General features: G+C 52.8%; 1 protein-coding gene across 1 annotated transcript; it reads left to right on the forward strand.

Annotated features, from left to right (window-relative positions):
- The first annotated feature begins 434 nt into the window (after positions 1 to 434).
- PSKH1 (protein serine kinase H1) lies at positions 435 to 25,668 on the forward strand. The gene is made up of 3 exons (NM_001075413.1): positions 435 to 546; positions 10,671 to 11,697; positions 23,418 to 25,668. The coding sequence occupies exons 2-3, from the start codon at positions 10,741 to 10,743 to the stop codon at positions 23,733 to 23,735; spliced, it is 1,275 nt and encodes a 424-aa protein (NP_001068881.1). The 5' UTR covers positions 435 to 546; positions 10,671 to 10,740; the 3' UTR covers positions 23,736 to 25,668.
- Positions 25,669 to 27,061: the final 1,393 nt, after the last annotated feature.

The following is a 27,061-nucleotide window of genomic DNA, read 5'->3' on the forward strand; positions in this document are numbered from 1 at the left end:
CAACTCCGCTGTGATGGAGGTCAAATTCAACATATCTGAGTGCCTGAATTATTTTAACGGCAGTTTAAAAAAATACAGATTATTTAATTACATTTAGACCGATCCTTTGCGGAGTTCCAGAGACACTTCCAGAAACCTCTTAAAATGTACTACGTCCCCAACCTCGCACTATAAAGCGCCCTCCACGTGAACCAGGATCTTGGAACTTTCCCCCTACTACCCATGGTGCCTGCCCAAACCTAGGGTCAAGATACCTGGAGATACAGAGACACTCCCTCCGGAAAATGAGAATGACCCTGTACTTAAGACGTTGATTGGCAGGACAGGCTTGGAGCGCAACCAACCGCGTAGCCGCCTCTCCCGAGCCCGCCTCCGCCCCGCCCCGTGGGTGGCTGGGATTTGTTTTGGCGTCAAGTGCGCGCTGTGATGACGCCACGACGCTGACGCCTGAGGATGGCGGCGGCGGTGGTGGCCGTGGCTATACCCGCGGCCAGGAGAGGGTCAGCACAGTCGCTCAGACGCCGAAGAGCCCGCCGCCCGCGCGAGGTGAGGCGGCCCAGCTCAGGGCGACGGCCCCATGGGCGGGAGGGGCTGACGAGCTGCAGCTCCGGTCGCTTTCTGAAGCACTGGGCCCATCCCTGCCCAGCCCGGAGCCCTCGGCCCATGCCCGAAGTCCTCGGCCCATGCAGACTGCGCCGGGGCCTACGGGACTGCGGAGCAGGCCAGGCTATGGCTGCTTGGGGTCCCCAGTGTCTACGGCTTAACTGGCTTTGAACATGCTGCTGTGCTGAGTAGCCCGTCTCAGGGCCAGGTGGACGTGGTCAGCTGACCTGCTTGCTGGCCAACCAGTCGGTGTTGATCAGGGTGAACTTACCTGATTGTCTTCACTGCCTTCTCGTGTCTGGCACCTACTCCACACCTCCTCCTTTGCGACTGAACGCCAGGGCTGGGGGACAGCTGGTCGCTTCCTTGTTCAGGCTGGGGAAGAGCACACCCAAGTCGAGCCGGGTCGCTTGCTTTGCAAACCAGTTATCCCTCTGCTTTTATCAGGGGAAATCCTGTTCCCCACGTTCACTCCCTCTCCTTGAAGCTGTGAAGTGCTAATTCCCACTTGAAAATCTGAATAAGTCCTTTCATTGCCTAAAACTGCCTTCTTGGTATCTAGAGGATAAAGGCCAAGCCTAAAGCAAGACGTTCAGGTCTCTTCATAATCTGGTAGAGGCATAACCCCGAGGTCAACACCTGGGCCCTTCTGTCTCCTGTTTACAGTTTGGTGTTGGAAGTATGTGAATCTGCCCTTAACTTCATGTTTTAATACACTTTTGCTTTAGATATGCAATTTTCTCACTTTGCAGTTCTCTTCTTTCCCCCCACCAGTATGGAGATTTTACATCTGTCCCTTAAAATCCACCTTAGATTTAATTTCCTTGGAAATGCCTCCCTTCACACCTAACTGTTGACTCCTCTGTACTTCAGTTTATGTGACTACTTTTGGAGTTTATTGTGTTGTGTCATCTGGTGGTTGGCCTGGGGACTGTGTCTTCTGCCTGCATCTCAGTGTCTGGCTCTGCTGGCATAGAAGCTAACTTGGCTGTGATAGGTTGCTGATTTAAGAATGCATACAAATCCAGCTATGCCCCTGAGCACATATCAGGGGCCACGACCTGTGATGAGCACAGCAAATGTGTATGTCCTGTTTGCACATGCACGTTTATGCATGTGATAGATGGTGTAGCCTTGGCAGCCTTGATGGTCTGAAGTCTCCTGGGGTGGTTTTTCACAATGCAGACTCAAGAGTTTCATTCTCTGAGATTTTTATTCAGGGTATCTGGAACCTGGTAGGAATCTGTATTTAAAAAAACCCAAAAACTCTCCATGTGGGACTTCCCTGGAGAGTCCCATGGACTTCCATGGACTTACCTCCATGTGGTAGTCCAGTGGCTAACTAAGACTTTGCTCACAATACAGGGGGCCCAGGTTTGATCCCTGGTCAGGGAACTAGATTCCCACATGCCACAACTAAGAGTTCGCATGTTTCAGCTGAGAGTTCAAATTCTGTAACTAAAGATCCTGCATGCTGCAACGAAGATTGAAGATCCTGTGTGCCTCAGCTAAGACTCTGTTGGCATAGCCAAAAAATATCTCAAAAAGCAAAAACCTCCTTAGATGACTTTACTGGTCTCCTTGTTTGAAGATCTTTGTCATCACACCAGGAAACGGTTGCAACCTTGTCCAGTGGGAAGGGCTAGCTGTGCCTTGTGGCACACACAACTGTTGCAGTCTCATTGTTTTGGTGGTTAGAAGTATGGGCTTTGGCGTAAGAAAAAATTAGGTTCAGTTCTTGACTTTGATGATATCTTGAGGTTCTTTGAGTCCTAGTTTGCTCATCCCATAATAGGAGTAATCACACCTACTTTATGTGGTTGGAGAGAGGAGTTAGAGTGCATATAAGATGCTTGCTCAGTCATGTCTGACTCTTTGTGACCCCATGGACTGTATAGCCTGCCAGACTCCTCTGTCCACAGTATTTCCCAGGCAAGAATACTGGAGAGTGGTTTGCCATTCTCTTCTCCAGGGGATCTTCCCAACCCAGGGATTGAATCCCCGTCTCCTGCACTGCAGGCATATTCTTTACCATCTGAGCCACCAGGGAAGCCCTTATATAAGACACTTAGCACACTTGGAACTCAGGAAATGAAAGCCACTGTTATTACTAATGGCTCTTCTTTCCAGAGTTCATCCCTTATCAAAAGGGGATCTCATCTTAGTAAGCCTGTTTGCTCTTCAGATGGAGACTTGTGTAGGAAGCTACCTTATGTTATACATTTCGTTGAGATAATTTCTAGTCATCCAGGAAAGCTTTGGCAAAACTGTGCCTCTACTGAGGGCAGTTGCAGTTGGCTGTTCCCCTAGAAGACATTTGGATTGCTGACTCATAGGAGGGCGGGCTTGCTAACTCAGTATGTTGTCCAGGTCTAATTGCAGTTCCTATTAAGTTGTATAAATGAGCTAAAGAAAGTGCAGCTTTCAGGAAACCTGTTTGCTTCTTACACTGAGCTAGAGCTGCGCCTCACTGGGAATGGAATACTCTGAAGATACTAGTGTCTGTGAAATTTGAACTAATACACACTAGGATTCCCTGTCACTCACAAGTTCATAGTTAAACGAGTGAGACTTCGGTTTAGGTTTTTATTTTAATAAGTGTGAGCACTTTATGTGGGCAACTTTGATCTTCAGTGCTTCCTAAGTATGTGGTACGAATTGGCTGTAGTTGTGCTTAGGTATTGACCCTTAAGCTTTTAGACAGCTGAGAATAGCTCCATTGACCCGAAGCACACAGAGAAGTATTTGAGAAATACAGTGCTGAAAGAAAGGAAACAATTCTGCTTGTTGAGAGCTGGAGAAAGATTTATTTATTTGAACTTTCTTTTCTTCCAAGAATCTTACTCAGTGAGTATTAAGCCAATTTGTGTTGGCTTGATCATCACTGAGCTAATTCTTGGTACAGCCCTCTGTTGCCATGGCATCCCATGTGATGCTAAAGTAGAAAAATGTGCTGTTTTCATTTGTTGGAGGAAAATGGTCACAAAGGGCCCCCTTCTAGTTTGCTGCCCTGGAAGTGGCCTAGCAGGGTATCATAAAAGTAATAAATCAGGGGACTCTTGATGTGGAACCATCTGTGTTGTAAGTTCCTTGAGAGCAGAGGTTATAACTGCCTTCTTTTTGTCCGTCACAGTCCCTGGCAGAGTTCCTGGCCCTGAGCAGGAGCTCAGGAAATAATTGTGGGTTGAACTTTGGCATTTTGGAAGGAGACCCCCAGGTACATTGCCAGAGGCTGTATTTCTGATGATAGGATGGGCAGTTGGTGAGATGTCTCAGATGCAGTTGTGGGTCAGGATAAATGAAGACATGACAAACTTTAAAATTTTCATCTCAGCCCTAAAGCAGAAGTCTCTGCTCACTAATTATTACCATGTAGAGCAGTGGTGCGTAGCTGGAGTTTGATAAGCAATAGGATCCTGAGTTACTGTATTCCAAAAAGAAAGTTGTAGCTATTCTTATTATGAAACAATGTTAAAAGTTAAAGCATTGTGGATGTGAATAATGAACCATGTCTTTAGATGCAAACATTAGTCATTTTTAAAAAGTAATTTGTTGTGTATTTGGTGTATATCCCTCCAGTTTTTTTCTTATGCGTCGCCAGTCTATACATTTGTACAGTATGTTGTCTTTTCATTTTTCATTTCCCTTATGGTTTCCTTTGCTGGGCAAAAGCTTTTAAGTTTGATTAGGTCCAATTTGCTTATTTTTGCTTTTATTTCTGTTGCCTTGGGAAACTGATCTAAGAAAACATCAGTACAGTTTATATCAGAAAATGTTTTGCCTATGTTCTCTTCTAGGAATTTTATGGTGTTTTGTCTCATATTTACGTCTTTGAGTCATTCTGAGTTTATTTTTGTGTATGATGTGAGGGTCAGGGGTTTTTTATCTAACGTAATAGACTCTTGCCTGTTATCCTCACTTGCCTCGTGATGGTTAGAAGTGCTGTGTTCAGTTCAGTTCAGTTGCTCAGTCGTGTCTGACTCTTTGAAACCCCAAGGACTGCAGCATGCCAGGCCTCCCCATCCATCATCAACTTCCAGAGCTTGCTCAGATTCATGTCCAGTGAGTCAGTGATGCCATCCAACCATCTCATCCTCTGTCGTCACCTTCTCCACCTGCCTTCAGTCTTTCCCAGCAACAGGGTCTTTTCTAATGAGTCAGTTCTTCACATGGCGGGGCGGGGGTGGGGGGGGTGGGCAAAGTATTGCTTTCAGCTTCAGCATCAGTTCTTCCAATGAATATTCAGTACTGATTTCCTTCAGAATGGACTGGTTTGATCTCTTTGCAATCCAGGGGACTCTCAAGAGTCTTCTCCAAAGCCATGGTTCAAAAAGCATCAATTCTTTGGCACTCAGCTTTCTTTATAGTCCAGCTCTCACATCCATACATGACTACTGGAAAAACCATACCTTTGACTAGATGGACCTTTGTTGGTAAAGTAATGTCTCTGTTTTTTAATATGCTGTCTAGGTTGGTCATAGCTTTTCTTCCAAGGAACAAGTGTCTTTTAATTTCATGGCTGCAGTTACCATCTGCAGTGATTTTAGAGCTCAAGAAAATAAAGTCTGTCATGGTCTCCATTGTTTGCCCATCTATTTGCCAGGAAGTGATGGGACTGGATACCCTGATCTTAGTTTTTTGAATGTTGAGTAAGTGCTGTGTTCAGTTCAGTTCAGTCACTCAGTCGTGTCCGACTGTTTGCGACCCCATGAATTGCAGCATGCTAGGCCTCCCTGTCCATCACCAACTCCCGGAGTTCACTCAGAGTCACGTCCATCGAGTTGGTGATGCCATCCATCCATCCCATCGTCTGTCGTCCCCTTCTCCTCCTGCCCCCAATCCCTCCCAGCATCAGAGTCTTTTCCAATGAGTCAACTCTTTGCATGAGGTGGCCAAAGTACTGGAGTTTCAGCTTTAGCATCAGTCCTTCCAAAGAACACCCAGGACCAATCTCCTTTAGAATGGACTGGTTGGATCTCCTTGCAGTCCAAGGGACTCTCAAGAGTCTTCTCCAACACCACAGTTCAAAAGCATCAATTCTTTGGCGCTCAGCTTTCTTCACAGTCCAACTCTCACATCCATACATGACCACTGGAAAAACCATAGCCTTGACTAGACGGACCTTTGTTGGCCAAGTAATGTCTCTGCTTTAGAATATGCTATCTAGGTTTGTCATAACTTTCCTTCCAAGGAGTAAGCATCTTTTAATTTCATGGCTGCAGTCACCATCTGCAGTAATTTTGGAGCCCAAAAAAATAAAGTCTAACGCTGTTTCCACTGTTTCCCCATTTATTTGCCATGAAGTGATGGGACCAGATGCCATGATCTTAGTTTTCTGAATGTTGAGCTTTAAGCAGTTCCTTATTTCTGGGATTCCTGAAAGATAACTGCCTACTTCATTTTGATACCCTTTCAAAACACGAGAGCGGAATATAGAGATCTTTGCAGGCAAGAGGTTGTGAAGCTTTGTCATTGAGAACAATCTTATGTGTTACTGAAGAGGACAGGGTGCCTAGGGGCCCCGGCCTGGGAGACATCTGCAGACTCCTGTGGCCAGGACAACTTTCAGGATCTATCCTTGTGCCCTGCTACGACCCTGAGCTCCCCACAGATGGGTCTGGCAACTTATGAACAAACTGCTTTGGAGTTCAGATAACAATCCGTAAGACCCAAACAGACCCAAGAGCATCGGCTTCCTCTGTTGTTGAGGACATTTATACAGATGCCCAGAAACAGTGGCTCTGGTCTAACCGCCAGTCTGGCCTCTTCCTGTCACTTGAAAATTTCTGAGGTTCTGGAATTGTTGCCCTGCAGCCAAAAGAAATCTAAGAACCAGACCACCTTTCGCTCAGTGTTAACAAACACTGAATGGCTGCCCTGACTTCACCACTTTGTTGGGAGCCAGAGAGTTCTAGAAATCTGAGAAGTGTCCTCTTCCCTCAAGAGGGAAGAGGCTTCTTCTCAAGAGGCTGACAAATCTGGTGATCTTGACTTGTTACATCTAGATCTAAACATAATCTAGAGCATAGCAGTGAGCAGCATGACCCAGGTCATACCTGGAATGGAGGTTTCAGAAGACACGCCCCTCAGAAAAGATCCTTGATAAAGGTTCTTTGATTCACCAGCTGAGTGGTATGAGGAGGGATCACGGCCTTGACTTGGTGAGTCTGAGCTTGGCTGGGCCCCAGGCACTTCTGGAGTCTTTCTGGTTTGGCAAAAGGAGCTCTGGATGGAGAACCAGATTTTGGTTTGGTGTCGGCTGTCACTCTCTGAGTGGCTTCGGTAAATTTCTGCCTTTCTGGCCTGTCACATCTGTAAGTGAGGACAGTAGTGCTGAGTGCGCACACCTGCTGCTCACACTTACCTTCTGTGAGGAAGCTCTGACTCCAGCTCAGAGCTTCCCTTATGGCTCAACTGGTAAAGAATCCGCCTGCAATGCAGACCTGGGTTCGGTCCCTGGGTTTGGAAGATCCCCTGGTGAAGGGAAAGGCTACCCACTCCAGTGTTCTGGGGTCACAAAGAGTCAGACACGACTGAGCGACTTTCACTTTTCACTTTCAGAGTTGAAAGTGTGGAAACCGACTCTACAGACATTGGTGTCTTGAGATGGAATAGTGACTTGTGAGAGCTGGTATAGTGTGCCCTTCCTGGGAGGTCACTTCCTAAGACTTTCTTCATTCACCACCACCCTGGTCACTCTGCTGGGAACACATACATGAGAGCTAAGGACAGGAAAACTCTGCCCTGCTTCCCAGCAGGAATTTTGCCAGCCTCTTTTGTGTTTGCCTTTTCACCTAACCGCTGTGGAAAGAGCATTTAGCAGGTGTGATTGGAGTGTGGAGCAGCTATGATGATCTGGAGATCATCAGCAATTCCCCTTCTCAGAATTGGCACCCTCTTTCCTCCACTCACAGTCTGTAGTTGGGAAGGTTGAGTACCAGCATCAGCCTATCTTTGAAATGTTTCCAACTGGAACAAATGTGAGAGAATGATGTCTCAGAAAGGAAGAAGGAAGGTCAGAGAGGGATAATCCTTGACTGTGTTACTGCTGACCTGAGATCCCTGCTTACCCTAATTTAAAGTGAAAAGTCAGGCCTTTTCTTTTGTAAACCTTAGTTTTTCTCATCAGGACCAGACTAGGTATGCACATTTAAACCATAAGAGCCAGTGGAAATATCTGGAGACAGTTATTTATTTTGTGGCTGTAGGATTCTGCCTCCCCACTGGGAAGAAGTGACATTTGAGGAGCTGTGCTGGGGTCACCTGTGCAGTTTGTCTTCTCTCTGAAGGGTGGTAGGTGTTGCTTACCATGTGGTCTTAGGGATCTGGGCCTGTGTTCTGCCTCAGGAATCCTGGCCCAAGAGCTATTTTTTTTTTCCTGAGCTGTAGCCCTATACTGCATTCAGTCTTGTATTTTCTCTGAAGAAAGAGATGAGTCTGCAAAATTCCAAAGTCCACAGTTTTTGTTTTGTTTTGTTTTGTTTGCCGCACCTTACAACTTCCCCCACCAGGGGTTGAACCTGAGCCCCCTGCAGTGGGAGTGCAGAGTCCCAACCATTGAACCACCAAGGAAGCCCCAAAGTCCTAATCTTTGGCTTCTGTGAAAAAGAACGTGGTTTATAAATGCCTTTGTTTAAACGTGATTTCCTAAGCTTCTATATGGGATCTCCTGGGCAATGGAATGAGAAAAGCCTTGTGATGGTTGAGGACTCTTTTCTTCTGTGAGGAAAGATAATAAGTCTCATTCTGAGAGTCTTATTGACATACTGATTAAGACCTGAGCACTTAATCTCTGGTCTTTTTCGCTGATGGGCTGATTGGTAATCAAGGTCTTGAGTATGTTTCTGAGATAAGCTTGTTCCTGGGGAGACTTGGCTGTATGGATCAGTTAGCACCATCTTGGACTCAGATCCCCCTCAGGGTCTCTGTGTGGGTGCTCTGTGGCCTTCATGGTGCCCCAGCAAAGCCTCCCTGGGTCTCTCTCTGCCGCCTTTCCTGTGATCTTCTGTGGGCTTTGAACAGGGCTGCAGGTAGGGGTTGGTGTTGCCCCTGGGCAGTCACAGAGTCTCTGACCCTGACCAGCTCTTTTCAACCATTAGATTCTACATCCAGTCACCCCACTTCAAAACATCCGGAAGTGAACCCTTCCCACTGCTTCCCAAGCCTGTCCTTCCTGCTGCACTTCTCACCTTCTGCCCAGGATCCTGAGCGACAGACTGGAGTGGCGTTCTCGCCTCCCTTTGACCCTTGTGTCCAGCCTCCAATCCCTGTCGGTTCTCCTGCTGACCGCTCTCCGTTCCACCCACGGTCTGGGCTGCCACCCTCTTCACTGGCCCTTTCAGTCCATCTTGACCCTCCCCCAGTTCAGCTTTATATTTCTTTGGAAACAGAATCACCTCTCCTTGTAAACCCTTTGGTAGCTTCCTGTCACCTCCCAGGAAGGTGCTGGCTCCTCACTGTGACTTGAGCTGCTCTCCACAACCTAGTTCCCACTGGCCTTCTAACACTCCAGTCCCCAGTCCTGTCTTCATGCCTCCACACTGTCCCTGCCCAGGCACAGTGTGCCGCTCTGGACCTTTGGGCTTTGAGTGTGTTATTCTCTCTGCCGGCAACAACATGCCCACCTTTCCGCACCTGACTCAGTCTCACTTCAAATCCAGCGCAGGGGTCACCTGCTCCACGAAGCTTCCCCTAACCCCAGTATCATTCTACGTGTGTCCCCGTTGTTTCTCAAGCCTAGAACTTACAACGAAAGTTTTGTTGAAATTCCCAGTTTTGATGTTTTGCTCTTCATTTAGATTGTGAGTTTATTGACCAGGCTTTGCCAGGTATTTCCCAAGTATTACCATACTTTGGGGTATGTTAAACTATAACCTGCATTGGAAGTCTTATTCACTCTTGTATCCCTAGTAGATGTTCAGTAAATGCTTGATCTGAGTTGATCATTTTATTCCCAGTTCTGTATGTCCTCATGAACAGGACATTCTCAGCTTTTTTCTTTCACCCATGAGGCCCTCATGTAAACTTTGAGAAGGGAAACTTGGATAGAAGCACCCTCTGGAAAGTGGTACTTTAGCACTTCAGCTTCTCCCAGGGCCCCACTAGCCACATGGTGTTAATAGTTGGAACATCTTTGTCTAGGAAACAAACGGGGAAGGCTCCTGGATCCTCTTCCCACAGAAGCAGAGTGCACCTATCCACAGCTTCAGTCTCATCTGGATGAAGTTGTTAGTGTCCTTTCTGAGCTCAAGGTCCCCTCTGCCTCTTAAATGAAGCCCAGGCTAGTTTGGTGGCCCCCTGGTGGCAGCGTGCTAAGGCTTGTGGTCCCTATTTCACCGGGACTGATTTTTATCCAGTGCTTGGACTTGTATGGCATTTTAGCCACACAAGGAACAAGGTGTTAACTACTGGGGTGAAGATGGTGCATTAGCAAAGTAGTGGGCGCAGTCCAGGGAAGAGTGAAGGTAGGGCAGAGACCCAGGGCAGGGGGTGGTGGTTTGTTGTAGTAGGGTGGGGGTCAATCCCTACAGGGGGCTTGGGGGGCCAGGAAAGTATCCATGAGGGAGGAAGCCTTGGGGAAAAGCAGCTTTCCTCGCTCTAGTGGGTGATAAGTGTTGGTGAACAGGCCTCCAACATGCCACACCCTTGTTTCAGAAAAGATGAGTCAGAGTAATAAGAGGAATGATATTAACCTTTAAAAAACACAGGACTTCAACTGTGATAGGGACCCAGGGAGAGTAGGGGGGAGGGTGGAGGCAGTGACAGCTGAGCCTGGTGCGTGTTCCTGCTCCTCTTTGAAGTTGAAGAGCAGCTTGAAAAGCAGACCCAGGGAGAGGTCCATCAAGACCGTGGAACTCACACCCAGTCTTTCATCAAGGTCCTTCATGGCATCTGGTCTCTGAGCAATCAGGGGCCAAAGCCATCCTCCTTTCCAGGGAACCATATTAGGGTCATGTCATCAGGCTAGGTTTATCCAGAGACGGAGGGGGAGGGAGTCAGGAGGATGGCTGGGGTCCTTTCAAAAATGTCCCTGCTTTGCTGAGTTGTCCTTTCTTCCATCTATGTAGGTGTAGATGGGGCACTGCCTGCAGAGCAGGTCCTGCCAGCCTCGCTAGAGAGGATGCCCCCGTGTCCGTGATGGGCTGTGGGACAAGCAAGGTCCTTCCTGAGCCGCCCAAGGATGTCCAGCTGGATCTGGTCAAGAAGGTGGAGCCCTTCAGTGGCACTAAGAGTGATGTGTACAAGCACTTCATCACAGAGGTGGACAGCGTTGGCCCTCTCAAAGGTGGGTTCCCAGCAGCCAGTCAGGGTGCAAACCCCAGCCCTGGTACCCCTCGCACCAGCCACACAGAGCCTCCCTCGGAACCACCACGCAGGGCCAGGGTAGCTAAGTACAGGGCCAAGTTCGACCCCCGTGTGACGGCCAAATACGACATCAAAGCTCTGATCGGCCGAGGCAGCTTCAGCCGAGTGGTACGAGTGGAGCATCGGGCCACCCGGCAGCCTTACGCCATTAAGATGATCGAGACCAAGTACCGGGAGGGGCGGGAGGTGTGTGAGTCAGAGCTGCGCGTGCTGCGCCGGGTGCGCCACGCCAACATCATCCAGCTGGTGGAAGTGTTTGAGACTCAGGAGCGCGTGTATATGGTGATGGAGCTGGCCACTGGCGGAGAGCTCTTCGACCGCATCATTGCCAAGGGCTCTTTCACTGAGCGCGACGCCACTCGGGTGCTACAGATGGTATTGGACGGCGTCCGATACCTGCACGCACTGGGCATCACACACCGGGACCTCAAGCCAGAGAATCTGCTCTACTACCACCCTGGCACCGACTCCAAGATCATCATCACTGACTTCGGCCTGGCCAGTGCCCGCAAGAAGGGTGATGACTGCCTGATGAAGACCACCTGTGGCACGCCTGAGTACATTGCCCCTGAGGTCTTGGTCCGCAAACCCTACACCAACTCTGTCGACATGTGGGCACTGGGCGTCATCGCCTACATCCTGCTCAGTGGCACCATGCCCTTCGAGGATGACAACCGCACCCGGCTGTACCGGCAGATCCTCCGGGGCAAGTACAGCTACTCGGGGGAGGTGAGTCTTCCCCATCTCAGGGATGTTGGGGAGGGCCCTGGGTGGGTGGGGGTTCCTATCAGGCAGCCCTTGATCAGGGTGGACATGCTCTTGGGACCATGTTTGCGGGGCCAGGCAGATGACGTAGAAATAATGAAGTGAGCCTAGTAGGGTATCTTAGTTTGGATTCCTCCCAAGTTGAGCCCTGAGACAAGGACTTGGGAGCAGATAGTTTAATTGGGATGTGATTTCAGTAAGCACAAGTGAAGGGTGGGGAGCGTGAGGCAGAAAGGGAGAAACACCATGATGGGTACAAGGAGGAATGGACAGCTGCTATGGCCCAGGGAACTCAGCTCCACTGGGCGCCCTGCGAATAATCACGCAGAACGTGCTCAGAATCATCCCACTGAGGGGTAGGAAAGAGGGTGCGTTTTCATCTGCTGACCGTTGTATGAGTTGAGCATTTCTTCACTGAGGCTTTAAATCCCTGGCACTTCCAGGCTGTTCTGCATGTCAGCTAGTGGTGGAGAAAGTCCTCAGGCGAAGGAAGCAGAGAGATTCAGGCGCTGGCAGTGGGAAGCTGTCAGCTGAGAGCACTGCCGCTGCAGGCGAGCCCAGAGGTGGGCCGAGAGACCGCGGAGCAGGGCGTCCCCCGCATCTGCTCCAGCGGCCTCAGGCTAGCCCGTGACCGTGCCCTCTCTAATGGAACAGCTGCTTCTCATCTCAGCCCGGTTTTGCCACAGAACAGGGAGGACTCCACGCACCCAGACATTCCAATTTTTAAAAGAGAAGCCAGAAAATCTGATCTTAAAATGCTGAAGTATAATTTAAGCAGGACCTCGTACTTAAGCCAGCAGATGCTTACCTCCTGGCCTAAGTCGGCCGGGCGGCCTTTAGTCTTGTGTTTTTGGATCCACTGATAATCCTAATGCCTGACAAGATCTGTTAGGTTTCAGCACTACTGGAAGCCGAAGGGAGTGCCGAAAGAGTAAGAACTAGTTGGTCCTCAGGCAGGGTGCCAATCGGGTAGGAGACAAGGCTCACCCCAGGAAACGTCGAGCATGGCAAGCTGGATAGAATGGTGCACTTGGGGAGGCTATGAAGAGAAGTAGGTGGGGTGGCTTTACGTGGGAGATGAGGTAGGCTTTGCTGATGACAGGATTCTGCCAAGGCAGGGAGGGACACTGTAGACTCCCCACGGTGTTCCTCCCAGGCCTGCACTGCTGTTCTTGCCTCCCAGACAGCCCAGAGAGAGCAGAAGGAGCTCTGGGACTAGCCCCTTTCTGCAGCCCAGCTTTCCTCCCTAGCCTCAACCGGTTGACCCAGAGCAGCATTTCCTACAGGAGTCGCCCTGAAGCCTCTTGAAGGCAAAGTGCCCTCAGCACTTGAGATCCTATGCCATCATCTTCCTTGACAGCTTCAGGCCGTGGTCGTGGTCAGTCAGGGACTTCCCTCCTGTGGGCCTGGGGGCCGGCCTTCCCTGGGGGGGGTCCCCAGGTCATACTTCAGGGTGATGTGAGGAAGGGAGGGAAACTGTCTTCTTCAACTCTGTGCTGACCACGATGAAGGAGAAACGGTGACATTTTCTAGCTCTTACCTAAAGTTTTTCACGTTTTCTTTCTTGTTCCAAATGGATTCAATAGAACAAACACCCACTGGCTGGGAAGCCCCAGCTGTGATGGGGTGGTCACAGCAGACACCGCCCTGGCCACCCTCTGGGCCAGGTTTCATCTCAGGTCAGAAGACCTGGAATCCACCGCACAGCGGCATTGTTGTGCCAGGACCCTGCCTGGCTTGCCCTTGGAGCTCCGTGTGGTGTAGCAAAGCTACGGAGGGAAGGAGGTTTCCCAGGAGTTGGCAGCAAAGGAGAGACTTTCCAAAAGTCTGTAGGTTTGCCCAAGAGTTCCTGATTCTGGCAATTGTTGATCAGGCAGTTTATCTAATGGGACCTTGCAGAGTCTTGCTAACTGGCTATTGATTACCTGAGGATGAGAGAATGACAAATGAATGGGGTGGGGATTGTGGGCACAGTCTGGGTCTCAAGTCTCTGCTTCCTGCTCCACTGCAGTCACGTGGCTTGAGTTGGGCTCCCAGTGAGAGGGGGACACTACCCAGTCATTGGCCCCCACTACTCTTCATCTGAAGCTGAGAACAGCTCCCAGTTCCAGAGGCAAATCCCTGGACAGCCCTGGTGGCCCCTCTCTGTTCCCAGGAGCTTGGCTGCCCCAGGGGCAGGTTCCACCACCATGTGCAGAGAGCTCTGGGCTGGGAGGAGTTTGTCCAGGATGTTCGCTAGGAAAGCAGGCCTTATCATTAGATCAGGCTCTGAGCTGGAGACCAGGCATCTTTCTGTCCTTGTCCCCATGGACAAGAATGTCCATGCCTACCCATCAGCACTGGGGAAGACACAGAGACAGAAAAGCCTGTTCCCCATCCCCAGGAAACTTGAGATTGCCCAGGAGAAAAGACGAGGAATAGGAAGTGAGCACAGAATGGACCCTTGTTGGCAGGCATGTTCCAGCACAGGCCTGCGGTCTGGAACATGGGCCATGGGGCTCCCGTCAGGTGGTGGAACTGGTCCCCCTTCTTAGCACTGGGCTCTGCCTCCATCCTCACTAGCCACCTATCTTCTACTATGTGAAGTAGTCACACTGTGTGATGGTCATTCACCCTTATGAAGGCATTCTGAATAAGAAGGTGTTTCTGAGTCAGAAAGAAGGACAGTCTTACAGGGGGGTTTGCATCTAGTTGCTTGTGCAAGTAAAGGCCTGCCCACTTTGAGCCCAGCGAGTTTGGGAGGTGTGCATTTCTCTTCTGACGGTAAGTCCCGTGTCACTTGGTGCCTTTCTGAGCGGCACCCTGCCCCCTTATAGTGGTTTCTCTTGTGTACCAGGCCCTCTCGTGTGCTCCTTTCTGTCCCTGAGCCCTCTGTCAGACTCAGTGGTTTCTGTGGACCTGAATAGAGGACATCCTTCAGCAGGTGGGCTTTGAGAAGGTGGAAGCTCAGAGAAGGGGGTGTTGCTGAGTGTGCTCCAGAATAAACAGGAGATGATTGGGAGCAATAGAGCAGAGGTTGATGAGGCCGGGCTGGGTCTGTGTGTGTTGCTGGGAGCTTTGTAGTGCCAGGGATTCCTTGGAGATTCCAAGCATTAGGTGGGAGGGTGGCGTCTAGGTTCTCGATAGCAAGGAAATGCATTAGGAAGTGCTACGGAAGACTCGCAGAGGAAGACCCACTGGGGGCTGGTGGAATAATCCCCATTTGGAATGAGGGATCCTGGAGTCCTGGGGATGTTTGGGGCAGATCGGGGATTCCGGAGAGTAGGCCCCACATGGTACACGTGAGCCGTAGTTAGGGAAGAGGAGTTGTGGGGCAGAACCCTCCCTCAGAGCTGCAGGAGGAGCATCATCTTATGAGGCAGATCTAGAAGGGACCTCCAGCTGCCTTCATACCCAGAGAGTATGTCCAGCCCTGCTTTGACAGCCCTGGCTGGGGCCCAGTGGTGGAAGGAGGCACACAAGTGGGGCCTCCTTCATACCTGCCCCACGATGCTGACACTGGATGCTCCAGCCCCAACCTGTGGTCCCATACTCCCCTCCATCCAGGTCTGAGACGTTTGTTCCTTTCACTCCTCACACGAGGCTTCCGCTCAGGACTTTCCTCTGTTCCCAGTGTCAACCTAAGAAGTTTGACCAGCTCTCAGTTATTCAGTTCAAAGATTTCTTCCATTAAAAATAGTGCCAACCCACGCCATCATGTAGCTCACTGAGTACCAGGCACAGGGCTGAGGATGCTACACCCAGCATGTCTAATCTCTACAATAATCTTGCCAGTGGTATAATCCCCTTGTTTTACAGATTAGTAAACTGAGGCTAGTGAGGAAGTAGCTTGTCCAGGGCCTCACAGAGGGTGGCAGGACTAGGATTTGAATCTAGGCCGGCCCTCTTAGCTTCAGAGTTCTTGGCCTTCCCAGACCCATAGTCTGCTTTCCCCAGCACGCGTGCGTCAGCATGTTGCTGGAGTCTTCGTTTCCGCCCGGTCCCAGGCCGTCATCTGTGGACGTCTCTGCCCTCCCCGGCCTGTAGGTTTCTGAGGACAGCATGTGTATCAGCACATATGTTCACAGTGCTTTCTCCGGCTTCTCTCGAGGGCAGCACCAGTGGTTTTCAGTGATGCCCTGGGCAAGGACCCAAACGTGACTGTCAGGCAGACGAGGTCACACCTGCTACCTGCTACCTGGAGTGTTCTTTTCTGGGACTGGACCCCAGGAAGAAGTGGGGCACCTCTTGGAGATGCAGTTAGGGGGTTGGCCAAACCTTCCTAGAAGCAAATGCAGGAATCTTGGGAGAACAGAGTTCTGAGAACGAGAAGGCTGTGGCAGGTGATTTTGAGAGGAGAAATCTGAATTTTTGTCCAGTGTCTGGAGGTACTAGAGTGGAGAGGGCCAAGCTGGGGTCATGCTGGAAGTGATAGGGAGACAGGTTGGCCAGATACGAGGAAGGCCTGTGTGAGTTTGAGAGCAGGTTGGAGACACAGTCACCTTGAAGGAGCTTCCTCTCACAGGAGCCCCAGGAGATCTGGCGCAGCTGCTGCTAAAGGAGTGACACAGAAGGTGAATCACCATCTGTAGACCATACTAGAGGGCTGTTATGGTCCCACCAACTTGGAGATGCTGTGATTCACTTGACATGAAATGTGACATTGTGGGCCTAATGTCATTGCTTTTGTCAAGAGTTCTATTCCTAGAGGCAGGATGGATGAAGAGGTTCTTGTGGGACTGATGACAGAGTGAGGCCATCAGCAGCTTTGCTGTCTGCCACATTTAGCAGCTTTTAATTGTCACCCTCCTCTGCTTGGGCAGTCTGTGAGCTGTGGGTGGGCCCAGGTGACGGCACCAGGAACAGGTGGGCTTGGGCAGAGCTCCTCCCAGAGCCTTGCTTAGGAGAGTGAGTGCTGCCAGGCAGGGGCCTGGACTCCAGTGGGAGAGGAAGCCCACCTGCCACTCCCCGGGGCATTGTGTTGGTGAGGGGCTGGCTCTCCAGGGGGGCGTTTCTGGGCTGCAGGCTGACTATCCATCCATTTGGGCCAAGGGACACCTGCTCAGGGCCAGCGAGTTGCACCCTGTGGTTGTTCTGAGAGCCCTGCAGTAGCGTGACTGCCCAGAGCCAGAGTGGACGTTTACGAGACCATCCCAGCTCGCCGCCGCATCTCGTAGCAACTGAGACATGTGCCATTCTCCCCTGGGATGTCGAAGATAAAATGAGGTGTGGAGCGTGTGGTGTGTCCTGCTCTCCAGGCAAAGGGGGCCAGAGCCTGTGGGGCTGCTCGTGCAGCCTGCTTCACGTGCTCCAACAGGGAGCTGGCAGGGGAGCAGGGTAGGGCCTTGCCTGGGAGCTGTGGGGAGGGCGGCCAGGGGCCATGGGAGAGCTGGAGATTTGACGTTACAGGCAGCAGAGCAGAATGCAAGGAGGCAGGTGGTGGATTTCCAGGCTTGTGCTTGGATTCTACTAGACGCCTTTAATTGCCTCGTGTCCCCACTGTCCATGTGGGTAGGGGCTCATGTGCGCCGCTGGCCCACCACTGGCTCCCTGGAGCCCCGCCGTCTTCTCTGCTACTGTTGCCTTGGTTACACACTCACCTCCTGTGCTGGCAGAAGCAAATGCCCATCTCCCCACATTGTTGCACTAAGCCAGTTTAGCCAAAATACTTTACTCTGCCCACCTACGGCACCTTGTTACCCCAAGGTTCTTTCATCACTGCTGTTTCCCACCCCCTGCCAAGGTCTCTTCAACAAAGGGGTTTATCGTGGGTTGTGTTTGGAGCAGCTTCTGGTGCCGCATCCATCCCCTCCCTCTCCTGCTCTTCACATTGTCTATCTCCGCCTGCAGAGCTCTGCTGTTTCACAGGCCCTGTTGTTTCTAAGCCCTTGAGTTTCTCTGGAAGCTGATGGGGCGGTTGCTCCCACATGCTGACCTCTTTAAATCTGCTGCGACCTCCCACACTCATCCCCCAGCCAACCCCACCGAGGTGGTTAATGATGACCTGATCCAACCACCCTGCGTGGCCGCACCTCTCCAAGCTCTTCTTCTTCAGAGGTTCCTGTCTCCCAGTGTGAGGGTGATGCCCAGACCTGAGCTTCACTCCAGAGAGGCCCTGAGTCACCTCATCTCTTCACTCTTCCTGCCTGCACACGAAGACCAAGTGCCTGCCCTCCGCCGAATCATTTGCACCCAGGGTTGCAGAGACACAGGCCTCTGGGGATAGAGGCCACGGTATGGATGACATGCTGACAGCCACCAGGATTCAAACTGCCTCAGAAATTGTTAGAATGGTAGGAAGTTTTACAAAAAACAAATGCCAGCGTGGGCCTTGGAAATCACTTCACTTCAGCAGAACTCATGAGTGGAGATAGAGGAGACCATTATGCAGCTGGCTCTGAAATCCAGAACCTTTTAGGGGCTGTTCTAGGACACTGGTAAAAGCAGACACCACTTGGTCACTGACACAGGTTGTCAACATCCTCGATTCCAAGGCCAGCACTCAGCACCCTTCCTCACTCTTGACTTGCGCCCTGTTGCCCCCCATCCCTGTCCTCACACTGCGGACTCTGGGCAGGGACACGTGGGGGCACAGAATTTCATCTCGTTACTCATCTCAAGTTTAGAACACAGCTTTGGTAACCTTTAAGTTGTCACGCCTTTTCTTATTTTATTTTTATCTTCGAGATTCTCTGCCTTTTAAAAAAACTCTATTATCTTCCTTCTTTTTCTCCTGTCAGACTCCTTCCCTGAACATCTTTCTCTGCTGCTCAGGTCCCCCTACCCACATCCCACCCCAGCATGGTGGGTTCTATCTGGTCTGGAAGTCCAGACACCAGGATGTGAGTGTCTTGCTCAGAGGAGGAGGTGCGGGCTCTATCGCCACACAGTGTCTAATCCTGCTGATTTTTTCAAAACATTTTTCCTCATGGTCCACATCAGACAGAGTGTGCTGTTCTTGTCATATTAACAGTTCTGCTCTCCTGAGAAAGCCTGAAGCTTCACTTCCCAGAATTCCCTTTATGCCCTTTTGCCTGCTCTCATTCAGGCTCGAGTCACTCCAGGAAGGGGACCTCTGAGGCCGGCAGTGCTGGAGCTGAAAACACGTCTTGAGACAAAGCTGAGGGAAGAACTGAGTCATGGCAGCAAAGCCCAGGCTTCTCTCCTCCCTTCTTCCTCCAGCACCTCTTTGCTGGGCCTCCCTCCTCTGCCAGGGAACCTTCCCCAGAGTCGTCATGGGCTGGAAAAGAACCCGTGGAGGTCAGAACATCAACACAGCTTAAGTGTCAGAAGCTCTGCTTCTGTTCCTCACATGCAGCCAAGTGGGAAAAAAAGATGGGGAGCCATCTTCGTAGAACCCAGCCTTCAAAAACACTTAGCATTCATTCAGTTCCTCCATTTTAAAAGTGAGGCTGTGATTTCTCCATGTTGAGCAGACAAGGTGGACCTAGAATGCAGGTCATGGGATTCCAGCCCATCACTTAAGTCTGTCACCCAGATGCCATCCCAGAGAGACACTGGACCTCTTTCTCCCCTTGCTTGAGAGTGGTCAGACCCACTTACTGGAGGGAATCTTGGGTGAGCTCTGTGAGCTGGGCCTGCTGCTGGAAGGAAGCATCTTCCTCCTCCCTCTGCAGCCAAAAGAGCTGGTTGGTCCTTGTTCTCATGCTTTAGCCCTTGGACTTAGCTACTTGGTTGTAGTTCAGGTAACATCCTTGCTGGGCCCTTGTGATGGTAGAGCTGGAGCGAGTGAGTGAGGCTGGGGTGGGAGGAAGTGCAGCCTCTGGGCCGGAGTGGAAGCCCTTTCCAGTCTGGTGCCCCCTCCAAAGGGAAAGTCAGATTCTGCTGCTGTGCATCACCAGGAGGGAACGGTTCTGCAGAAGCAGGGCCATGAAGACGAGTGAAGTTGCTAAGGGAGTGCTCATGCGTGAGGTCCTTTCTCCACCCTGTTGGTTTCTGTGCTGTTACAGTATCGGGAATTGCAGGGACTCTGGCAGTTAGAGTGTAAGAAGAAGGGTGGCTGGCTGGCTGGTCAGAAACAGGTTGGAGGTGATGCCCTTCTTCCTACAGCCTCTCCTCGTCGTCCTCTCGGGGCCGGGCCCCTCGCCTGCATAGCTCATGAGAGTGGACAGAAGCATGGGGGCTGTCACCCAGAGGACTGCAGCTGTCCTCTGGTCCCACAGCAGAGGGAGACTGGAGTGACTGGGGCCAAGGCAGGCTGACATTGTGATGTTCCTTTCCATGCCTCTGCCAGCCCAGAAACGGGTGGAAGCCTCTGGGAGACTGGCCAGTGGTACCTGGGGCCTATCCCTTCTACCACCCACCTGAGGCCCGTATGTGTCCTTGATCTGGCCCCAAGTATACTGAGGCAAGAGTTCATCCTTTACCCGCAGCTGGCAGTTAGAGCTGTGGAAACTGGAGGGCATGACAGGTTGCCCTTTTTCTGTTTCTCGTTTTGACTGCATCATGCGGCCATACAGGATCTTAGTTCCCTGACCAGGGATCAGACCCGTGCCCCTTTCTGCTGGAATGCCAAGGAAGTCCCATCTCATGTTCCTTTTCTTTTTCCTCACTTGGCTGCATGTGAGGAACAGAATGCTACCTGGCCGGTCAGTCAGATGCTGCCAGACATGGCTCATGTGGCTGCAGAGGCCCGAGCATGTTGGGGAGGCAAGTGGGTTGGTCTGCAGGTGTTGATCACTTTCTTAGGAGGTGCTGAGTCTGACTTGGCTAGAAGCGTGGCCAGGTGTGGGTGTGGAAAGCCTTGCTTTTCCTTTGTGAGCCCCGTTGGAGGCTTCAGCGGGACTCCAAAGGGTCACTCTTCTGGAGGTCAGCATAAGCCCCTGCCCCGCTGTCAGGGGGCTGGCTTGGGGACCACCTTTCTGTATTGGGCCTGTTTGGCTTCCCACTGCAAAGTTCCTCAGTGTGTGAGGGTTAGGCTGGGTGCCACTGCACAATCTGGCTCTCAGGACAGGATAACTCAAGTCACATTGCCTTAAGGGACCCATCTGGCTCAGCTACTCACAGCTCTTCAAAGATTGGGGGCGGGGGGCACTGCCAGCGAGGGTGTGCTGGCCCTCAGATTAATGAGCTCATCGGCATTCCTCACAGTGCCGTCCGAACACAGTAATTGGAGAGGCAAGCGCCTGGGGGGAGGAGGCGGGGCAATCAATTGGGCTCTCTTTGGTGCTAACGGCAACAAGCAGCAGGAGGTGATGCCTGGTGTGAGTTGTGTCACTTTGGAGATGAAGATGCTTAAGCCCCCAGTACGGGTCTGGGGAGAGGCGCCTCTGAGACCGCCCTGGACTGGTCCGGAGCTGCAGGGGGCCTTGGTTTGCCGGGGTATGGATCTGAAGTGGGGGTGCCTCCCATCCATCCATGTTCAGGCTCCTGACTTGTTTGTTCTGTCATTTGAGGAGGAGCTGCCTTTCTTCTGGCTTGACTGGACCGAGGGCCAAGGCAGAGTCCATGCCCCAGCCCTGTTTGGCCAGCCTGTGCTGCAGCCCTGTCTTGGAGCTGTCCCACCAGCAGGCCAGGCTGAGTGGCAGCGTGCTCCCCAGTGATTTTTCCTTTTCTTGGAGACCACAAAAGGGCAGCACAAGCCCAGGTATTCCCATGACCCAGCCGTTCCAGCTCCGGGTTTGCTTTGTCCATCTGTGCCGCATTATGCCTTCATTTTTCTCGCTCTCAAATGAGTGACGGGGATGCAGATGGTCTGGGGTCTAGTTTGGCTGGCCCCTCACAGTGGTTGCTTGTGTTCAGGTGGCAGCAGCAAACCCCGGGCTTTTTGGCACTGTGAGCCTGGAGCTGCGTGGCAGCTGTCCAGTCCATCCAGTCCAGTCCCCCTGCATGTCGGCCTCAGTATCGGAGCCCCGAGCTACACAGGCCCGCCTGTGGGGAAACTGGACCAGGCTGCCGGTGTGGGAGGGCTGTTGCTCCCTGCTCTCCCTCACTGCTCTTAGTACAGGATTTAGGATCCCTAACTGCCCGCCTCATGGAGGCCAGTAGCTCCCCAGGAATCACTAGGAGCTGGCCCATTGGTGAGGAGGACCCTGGTAGGTAGCTGTTTAGAAACCTGGGCTTTCAGTCACTTTCTTCCAGTTTGGCTCAGTAGAAGTTGATGTGAGATTTGCTTTCCAAAGGGCAAGTAATGATAACAACTCCACGTTGTCCCATCCTATCTTCAGGACTCCAAATGGGTCTTTTCTCTGTCACCTACCCCTCCCCACCCACTGCCACCCTGCCCCCCATCAGTACATCAGCATCAGTGGGGAAGGGCTTGGGGAAGAGTTGGAGCTCAAAGAAGCCAGAAGCAGGGTGGTGATGGTGTGTAAAAGCATCTTCTGGGTGGACATGCAGCTGCCCCAAGTGTGGGCTCTCAGACTTTCCTGAGTCCCTTGGTGTGTGTGTTCAGGGGTTCCTTAAGGTGAAGGGCATCATGGGGTAGACCAAGCAGACCACCCTCTCACCTGGCAGAAAGGAGGGTGATGGTCTCCCTGACTTCCCAACCAAGCCGTCTGGAACAGGCTCAGCAAAAGTCCGAGCCACCTACCCTTTGGAGACTGTCAGACCCCATGCCAGAGTGCTCCCAAGAGAGGCAGGGGCTCAGAGCAGTGCTGCATGCACCCTCCTTCAGCAGAGTAACCTGAGGCCTGGGCCTCTGAGCCCCATGTCCTAGAAGCAGCTGCCATCAGGTGCCATGCGTGGGTTGTTTACTCACTGAGTCTCTATCTGCTGAGTGCCTCCTTTATACCCAGCAATAGGCACTGATGACTAGCTGAGCATGGTCTAATGAGCACAGTAAACCTGAAATTGTTGGAATAATTGTTTAGCACTGGGGGCTAAGAGGGAGTATGAGCAAATGTCTTTTAACCTGAGAAATGGGGATTCAGCCAGGTGAAGGGTTGTGCAGGCTGAGACCTGGAGACAGACGACTGCTTGATGTGTCGCTGTGATGAGGCAGCTGTGGGTGCATGTAGCTGAGCAGGCTTTGTGCTGAGGAAAGAATACACTAAGATGAGGCTGGTACAGGACACTGCCAGGAGTGCTGTGTGACTTAGGGAAGTCATGCAGACGTGAGAAGTACCCCTGAGAAGGGTCCCGGTCCCTGCTGGGCTCCCGCGATCCCCCTGCCCTCCCATCAGGTGAAGAAATCTAGTTGCCTTGAATTTTTTCCTCTTCTCTCCATGGCTGAGAGGCTGAGGCTGATGCAGAGAATGCAGTAATCATTTTGGCCACTCTTTCAGTTAGAGAGAGGACAGGCCCTCTCTGTAAGGACTAGGAAGTGGCCTGGAATGGGGTGTCCAGGGATGGGAGCTTAAGTGCAGCTTAAGATGTGGTGGAAGATTTGGTCATTCTCATTAGATCCCCCTGAGTTGTAGTGTCCTAGGGTAGGATGGGTGGTCTTGACTGGGGCTGCCTCCTTGAACTAGGCTTTGAGTCCACGGCACCTTAGAAGTTTGTTCCTTGGGGAGGGGTGGGACCTTCTCCTGTCACACTCCATGTCACCTGGAGAGTAGCCTCTGCTCAGCACTGGGTGGGAAGGGGAGTCTCAGAATAATCTACATGGGAGAAGCGGGGCGGTGCCTCTCTGGGGGCGAGCGCAGCGCTGCTGGACAGGTCTTGAGTGCTGTGTGGGTGACATCTTCGTCCTGGGGAGGGCAGTGATTAGTGTGCTCGCTCTAATGCTTGTCCTTGGCCTCTAGCCCTGGCCCAGTGTGTCCAATCTGGCCAAGGACTTCATTGACCGCCTGCTGACGGTGGACCCTGGCGCCCGTATGACTGCACTGCAGGCCCTGAGGCATCCGTGGGTGGTGAGCATGGCAGCCTCTTCGTCTATGAAGAATCTGCACCGCTCCATCTCCCAGAACCTCCTCAAACGCGCCTCCTCACGCTGCCAGAGCACTAAATCTGCCCAGTCCACACGGTCCAGCCGCTCAACACGCTCCAACAAGTCCCGCCGAGTGCGGGAGCGAGAGCTGCGGGAGCTCAACTTGCGCTACCAGCAGCAGTACAACGGCTGAGCTACCAGCAGGATGCAGACGTGGCGGGCCTCAGCCGGGCCACACACTGCTGGGGCCAGCGGCCTCTCTAGAGATAGACCTGCATGGTCCAGGGTAGGTGAATGGCCCCAGCCCCTTCTCTGTGCCTGCAGTGTCCCCATCTTCACCCTGGGCCTGAACCTGGTGCAACAGAGCGGAGGGAGTCCTAGGCCCTATGAGCCCCGAACCTGATTTGGCACAGGTGCTCCTCTTGGTGGACAAGTGCTCTGGTGTACATTGGGGGAAGGGTGGGACTTGGCCTTCAGTCTCACCTCTTTCTTGGCTCTCCCCGAGACCAAAGGGGCATGCACTGCCAGCTAGAGGGTGTCCTGTGGTCTCAGGACTCTTTGGGACAGTTACTTCTGGAACTCCCTTTCCCCTACCAAGCCTTCCTCCCTAACCCCCTGCCCGCATGTTTTATGGCATCCTGACCCTCATGATTATCCTCTAGTGAGAGGCCCAGGTAGGCCCATAACTTGTGCCTTGGCTGGACTTTCAGCCCCTGGCTAAGTCTAAACAGTTTTCCACCTCCCAGCCCAAATCTGTCTTCCTTCCTGGTGTCCCCAGGGACCCTACCTGGCCCCAGAACTTGCCAGGATCTCTCGTGGGAAGGCCGTGGAGTGGCCCTTGGCCCTCTGGACTGTGTGGCTGCGTTGGTAGTGGGCTTGCTCCAGGCTCCAGCCTCTGGCTGTGAGGGTTCCCACCACCAGCCCACCATCCTCAGTGCCTTCTTTGCAGAGCCTCCTATCACCTCACTCTCTCCCTTGGATGCCCGTTCTTTCTATTCCCCAGGTGCCTCCTTCCCAACTGTGGGGGGTTAAAAGGAGCCCCACTGCTGCTACCTGGGGGATGGGGCACCTGGGTCAAAGCAAAGGACGGGGGCCTCTGAGGGAGAGCCCCATCCGGATTCCAGCACCAGCCCTGGTTCCAACCTTGGTGCTGCCGGTTGTTGCCTCTCTTCAGGCACTCTCTTCCTTCCTCTGCAGCTGCACGAAGGCGCCATCTAGTGTCGGGCACACGTGTGGACAGCCTAGGAATGCCCACTGTGCTCTCCTTTTATCCTCCAAGAGGAAGTGGGAAGGAAGGAGGGTCCTGGGGCTGCTCAACTGTCTCCCCTTCTGCTGAGCTTCTGTTGCAGCTCCCCCTGGAACTTAGCCATACTGTGTGACCTGCCTCTGAACCCTGAGTGTGTGGGGGCACTGCCCTCCTCACAGTGGCCTTGCTTGGTCCACCCTCTCCCTGCTTCTTTTCACAGCATTACCCTTCCATTCTGGGGCCCACTGAATCTCCGTCTGGAGGGAGCCCCATGAGAGGTGGGTGAAATTGGATGACTGCTTTCCGACCATCCCCCATCAGTCTTGTGCCTCCCCTCCACCACACACGGGGGCTGGAGCCCAAGCCCTCTCCCTCCACAGCTGCTCTCTGCAGGTGGGGAGGAGCCAGGGCCCAGTTTTAGCTTTAGCTGGATTGTGGGTCCCCTGCCAGCTGGGAGGGTTTGGCTCTCAGTTCCTCATAGTGGGTTCCCTTGGGCCAGGCCCGCAACTTTTTGCATGTGCCACCTTCAGTGGGAACCACGCCCAAAGAGACCACTCTGGGCCACGTCGCCTGTGCCTTGTACACCCGCTCCTCTGTCTCCAGTGCTCCTTGCACAAGGCAGTGGCAAGCCCAAGTGCCCTGTCCTCAGAATCCCCCCCACGTCCCCAGGTGCCTCTGGGGGTTTATTTCCTCTTGGCCAGGATGCACCTGGTCCTGAGAGTAGGACCGAGGAAGTTTGGAGACTTGGGCCTTTGTGATGCCATGGACTGTGGATGGAGAATGTGCAGTTATTTATTTTGTGTACTCAGTCTGTAAAGGTATCCTCTGTACTCAATAAACAGGCTGCCTTCCCCAGGGAAAGCTGCCGCTTCATTCTGACAGCCCGGCCTCCTTGCTGCGGACCAAGGGGTTGCTCAGGAGGTGGGGGTGGGGAGCTCAGCTCGGACGCAGCTAGTCTAGCAGGTTCTTGACTCCTCAGCCTGTGTTGGGCCAGAGGACAGAGTTCACTTGGGGAGGGGGACCCCCAAAAGCTTCTCCTTTCTCCTGAACCAGGAAGACAGAATAGAGAGCAGGACTGGGGGTATTTATTGGACCCCAGCGGAGCCTGTGGTGGGCTCAGTTGTAGGCTGTGACCTGATTGACCCAGGTACTGAACCTGCTGACCTGAGTGTACATGGCAGGCGTGGGCACACTGCAGTCACTGGTGCCCCAGGAGACCGTATCAGTGAGCACCCATGTGTTCCCCTTCTGGCAGACAAGCAGGCCTCCAGAATCACCCTGGCGGGAGAGAGGGGAGAAGTCTGCATGGGGGGTGGGAGTACCACAGGAAAGTGCCGAGGACAGGACAGGGGGCCAGCGCTCAGCTGGCGCAAGGAGGCCCCTGACAGATCGTGGAGCTGGTGATGCATGAGCCCCGGTACTGCTGGCACCGTCTCACGGTGAGCAGGGCAGAACCCGCTGCCGCAGGTGTGCCCAAGTCACTTTGCCTATGGGCCGGGCGGGGCTGGTTATGCCCCACATGGCTTGCCCCTACCCTTCCCTTCCCCCCAGATTTTTGACCCAAGTTCCTACCCACACCACTGAGGCACCCAGCCATGTGAGGCCTTCAGGCAGTGCCTCATTTGAGGAAGCCAGGAAAACTGGTGAGACGCACATTGTGTACTGGGCTGGGGAGGCGAGTGTCAGTAATGTGAGATCATTGTTCATGGTGGTGGGATTCCAGGAAGGGTGCCTGTGGAGCCAGGAAGGGGCCGTGTAGGATGGGCGTGGGCCCAGGCCCCCAGGATGATGGGTGCCAGGGTTTAGACCAGGGCATCCTGTGAGTTCCTCACCCCCAGGGCCTACACACCTACACTGCCCACCCTTCCTTTCCCATCTGCGGCCCAGGCACTCAGCACAAGATGCTCGGTCGTACTCACCCAGGATGACAAAGTGGCAGCCAGGGCTGCAGTGAGAGTGGGGTTGGGCAGCCACAGGGAGGGCAGAGTGACAAGAGAGGGGCCTCCAGAGCAAGGCAGTGGGGAGGTGGGGCAGAGGTGGGGCAGGAAGAGGGGAAGCACTCCTACAACACTGCAGTGGGCAGCCGTGACCACCCTGGACTGGCCGATGACAAACCCACCACAGAAGCAGAAGCCTTTGCTGTCCTGGGGTCAGGGGTTAGCAGTGGGGGTGGGCCCAGGCTAAACCCAGGCATGAAACACCTGAGATCCTGCCCCACCGCCAGGGTCCTGTACCTATGGGAATACCTCCCAGGGCCAGGAGCCCAGCACTAC

This window comes from Bos taurus, chromosome 18 (assembly GCF_002263795.3).
Source record: "Bos taurus isolate L1 Dominette 01449 registration number 42190680 breed Hereford chromosome 18, ARS-UCD2.0, whole genome shotgun sequence".
Taxonomy (NCBI): domain Eukaryota; kingdom Metazoa; phylum Chordata; class Mammalia; order Artiodactyla; family Bovidae; genus Bos; species Bos taurus.

Coding starts and splice junctions, on each gene's coding strand:
- PSKH1 (NM_001075413.1), top strand. CDS start 10,741: ATGGGCTGTGGGACAAGCAAGGTCCTTCCTGAGCCGCCCAAGGATGTC. Junction 11,698..23,417: donor AGTACAGCTACTCGGGGGAG/GTGAGTCTTCCC, acceptor CTTGGCCTCTAG/CCCTGGCCCAGTGTGTCCAA.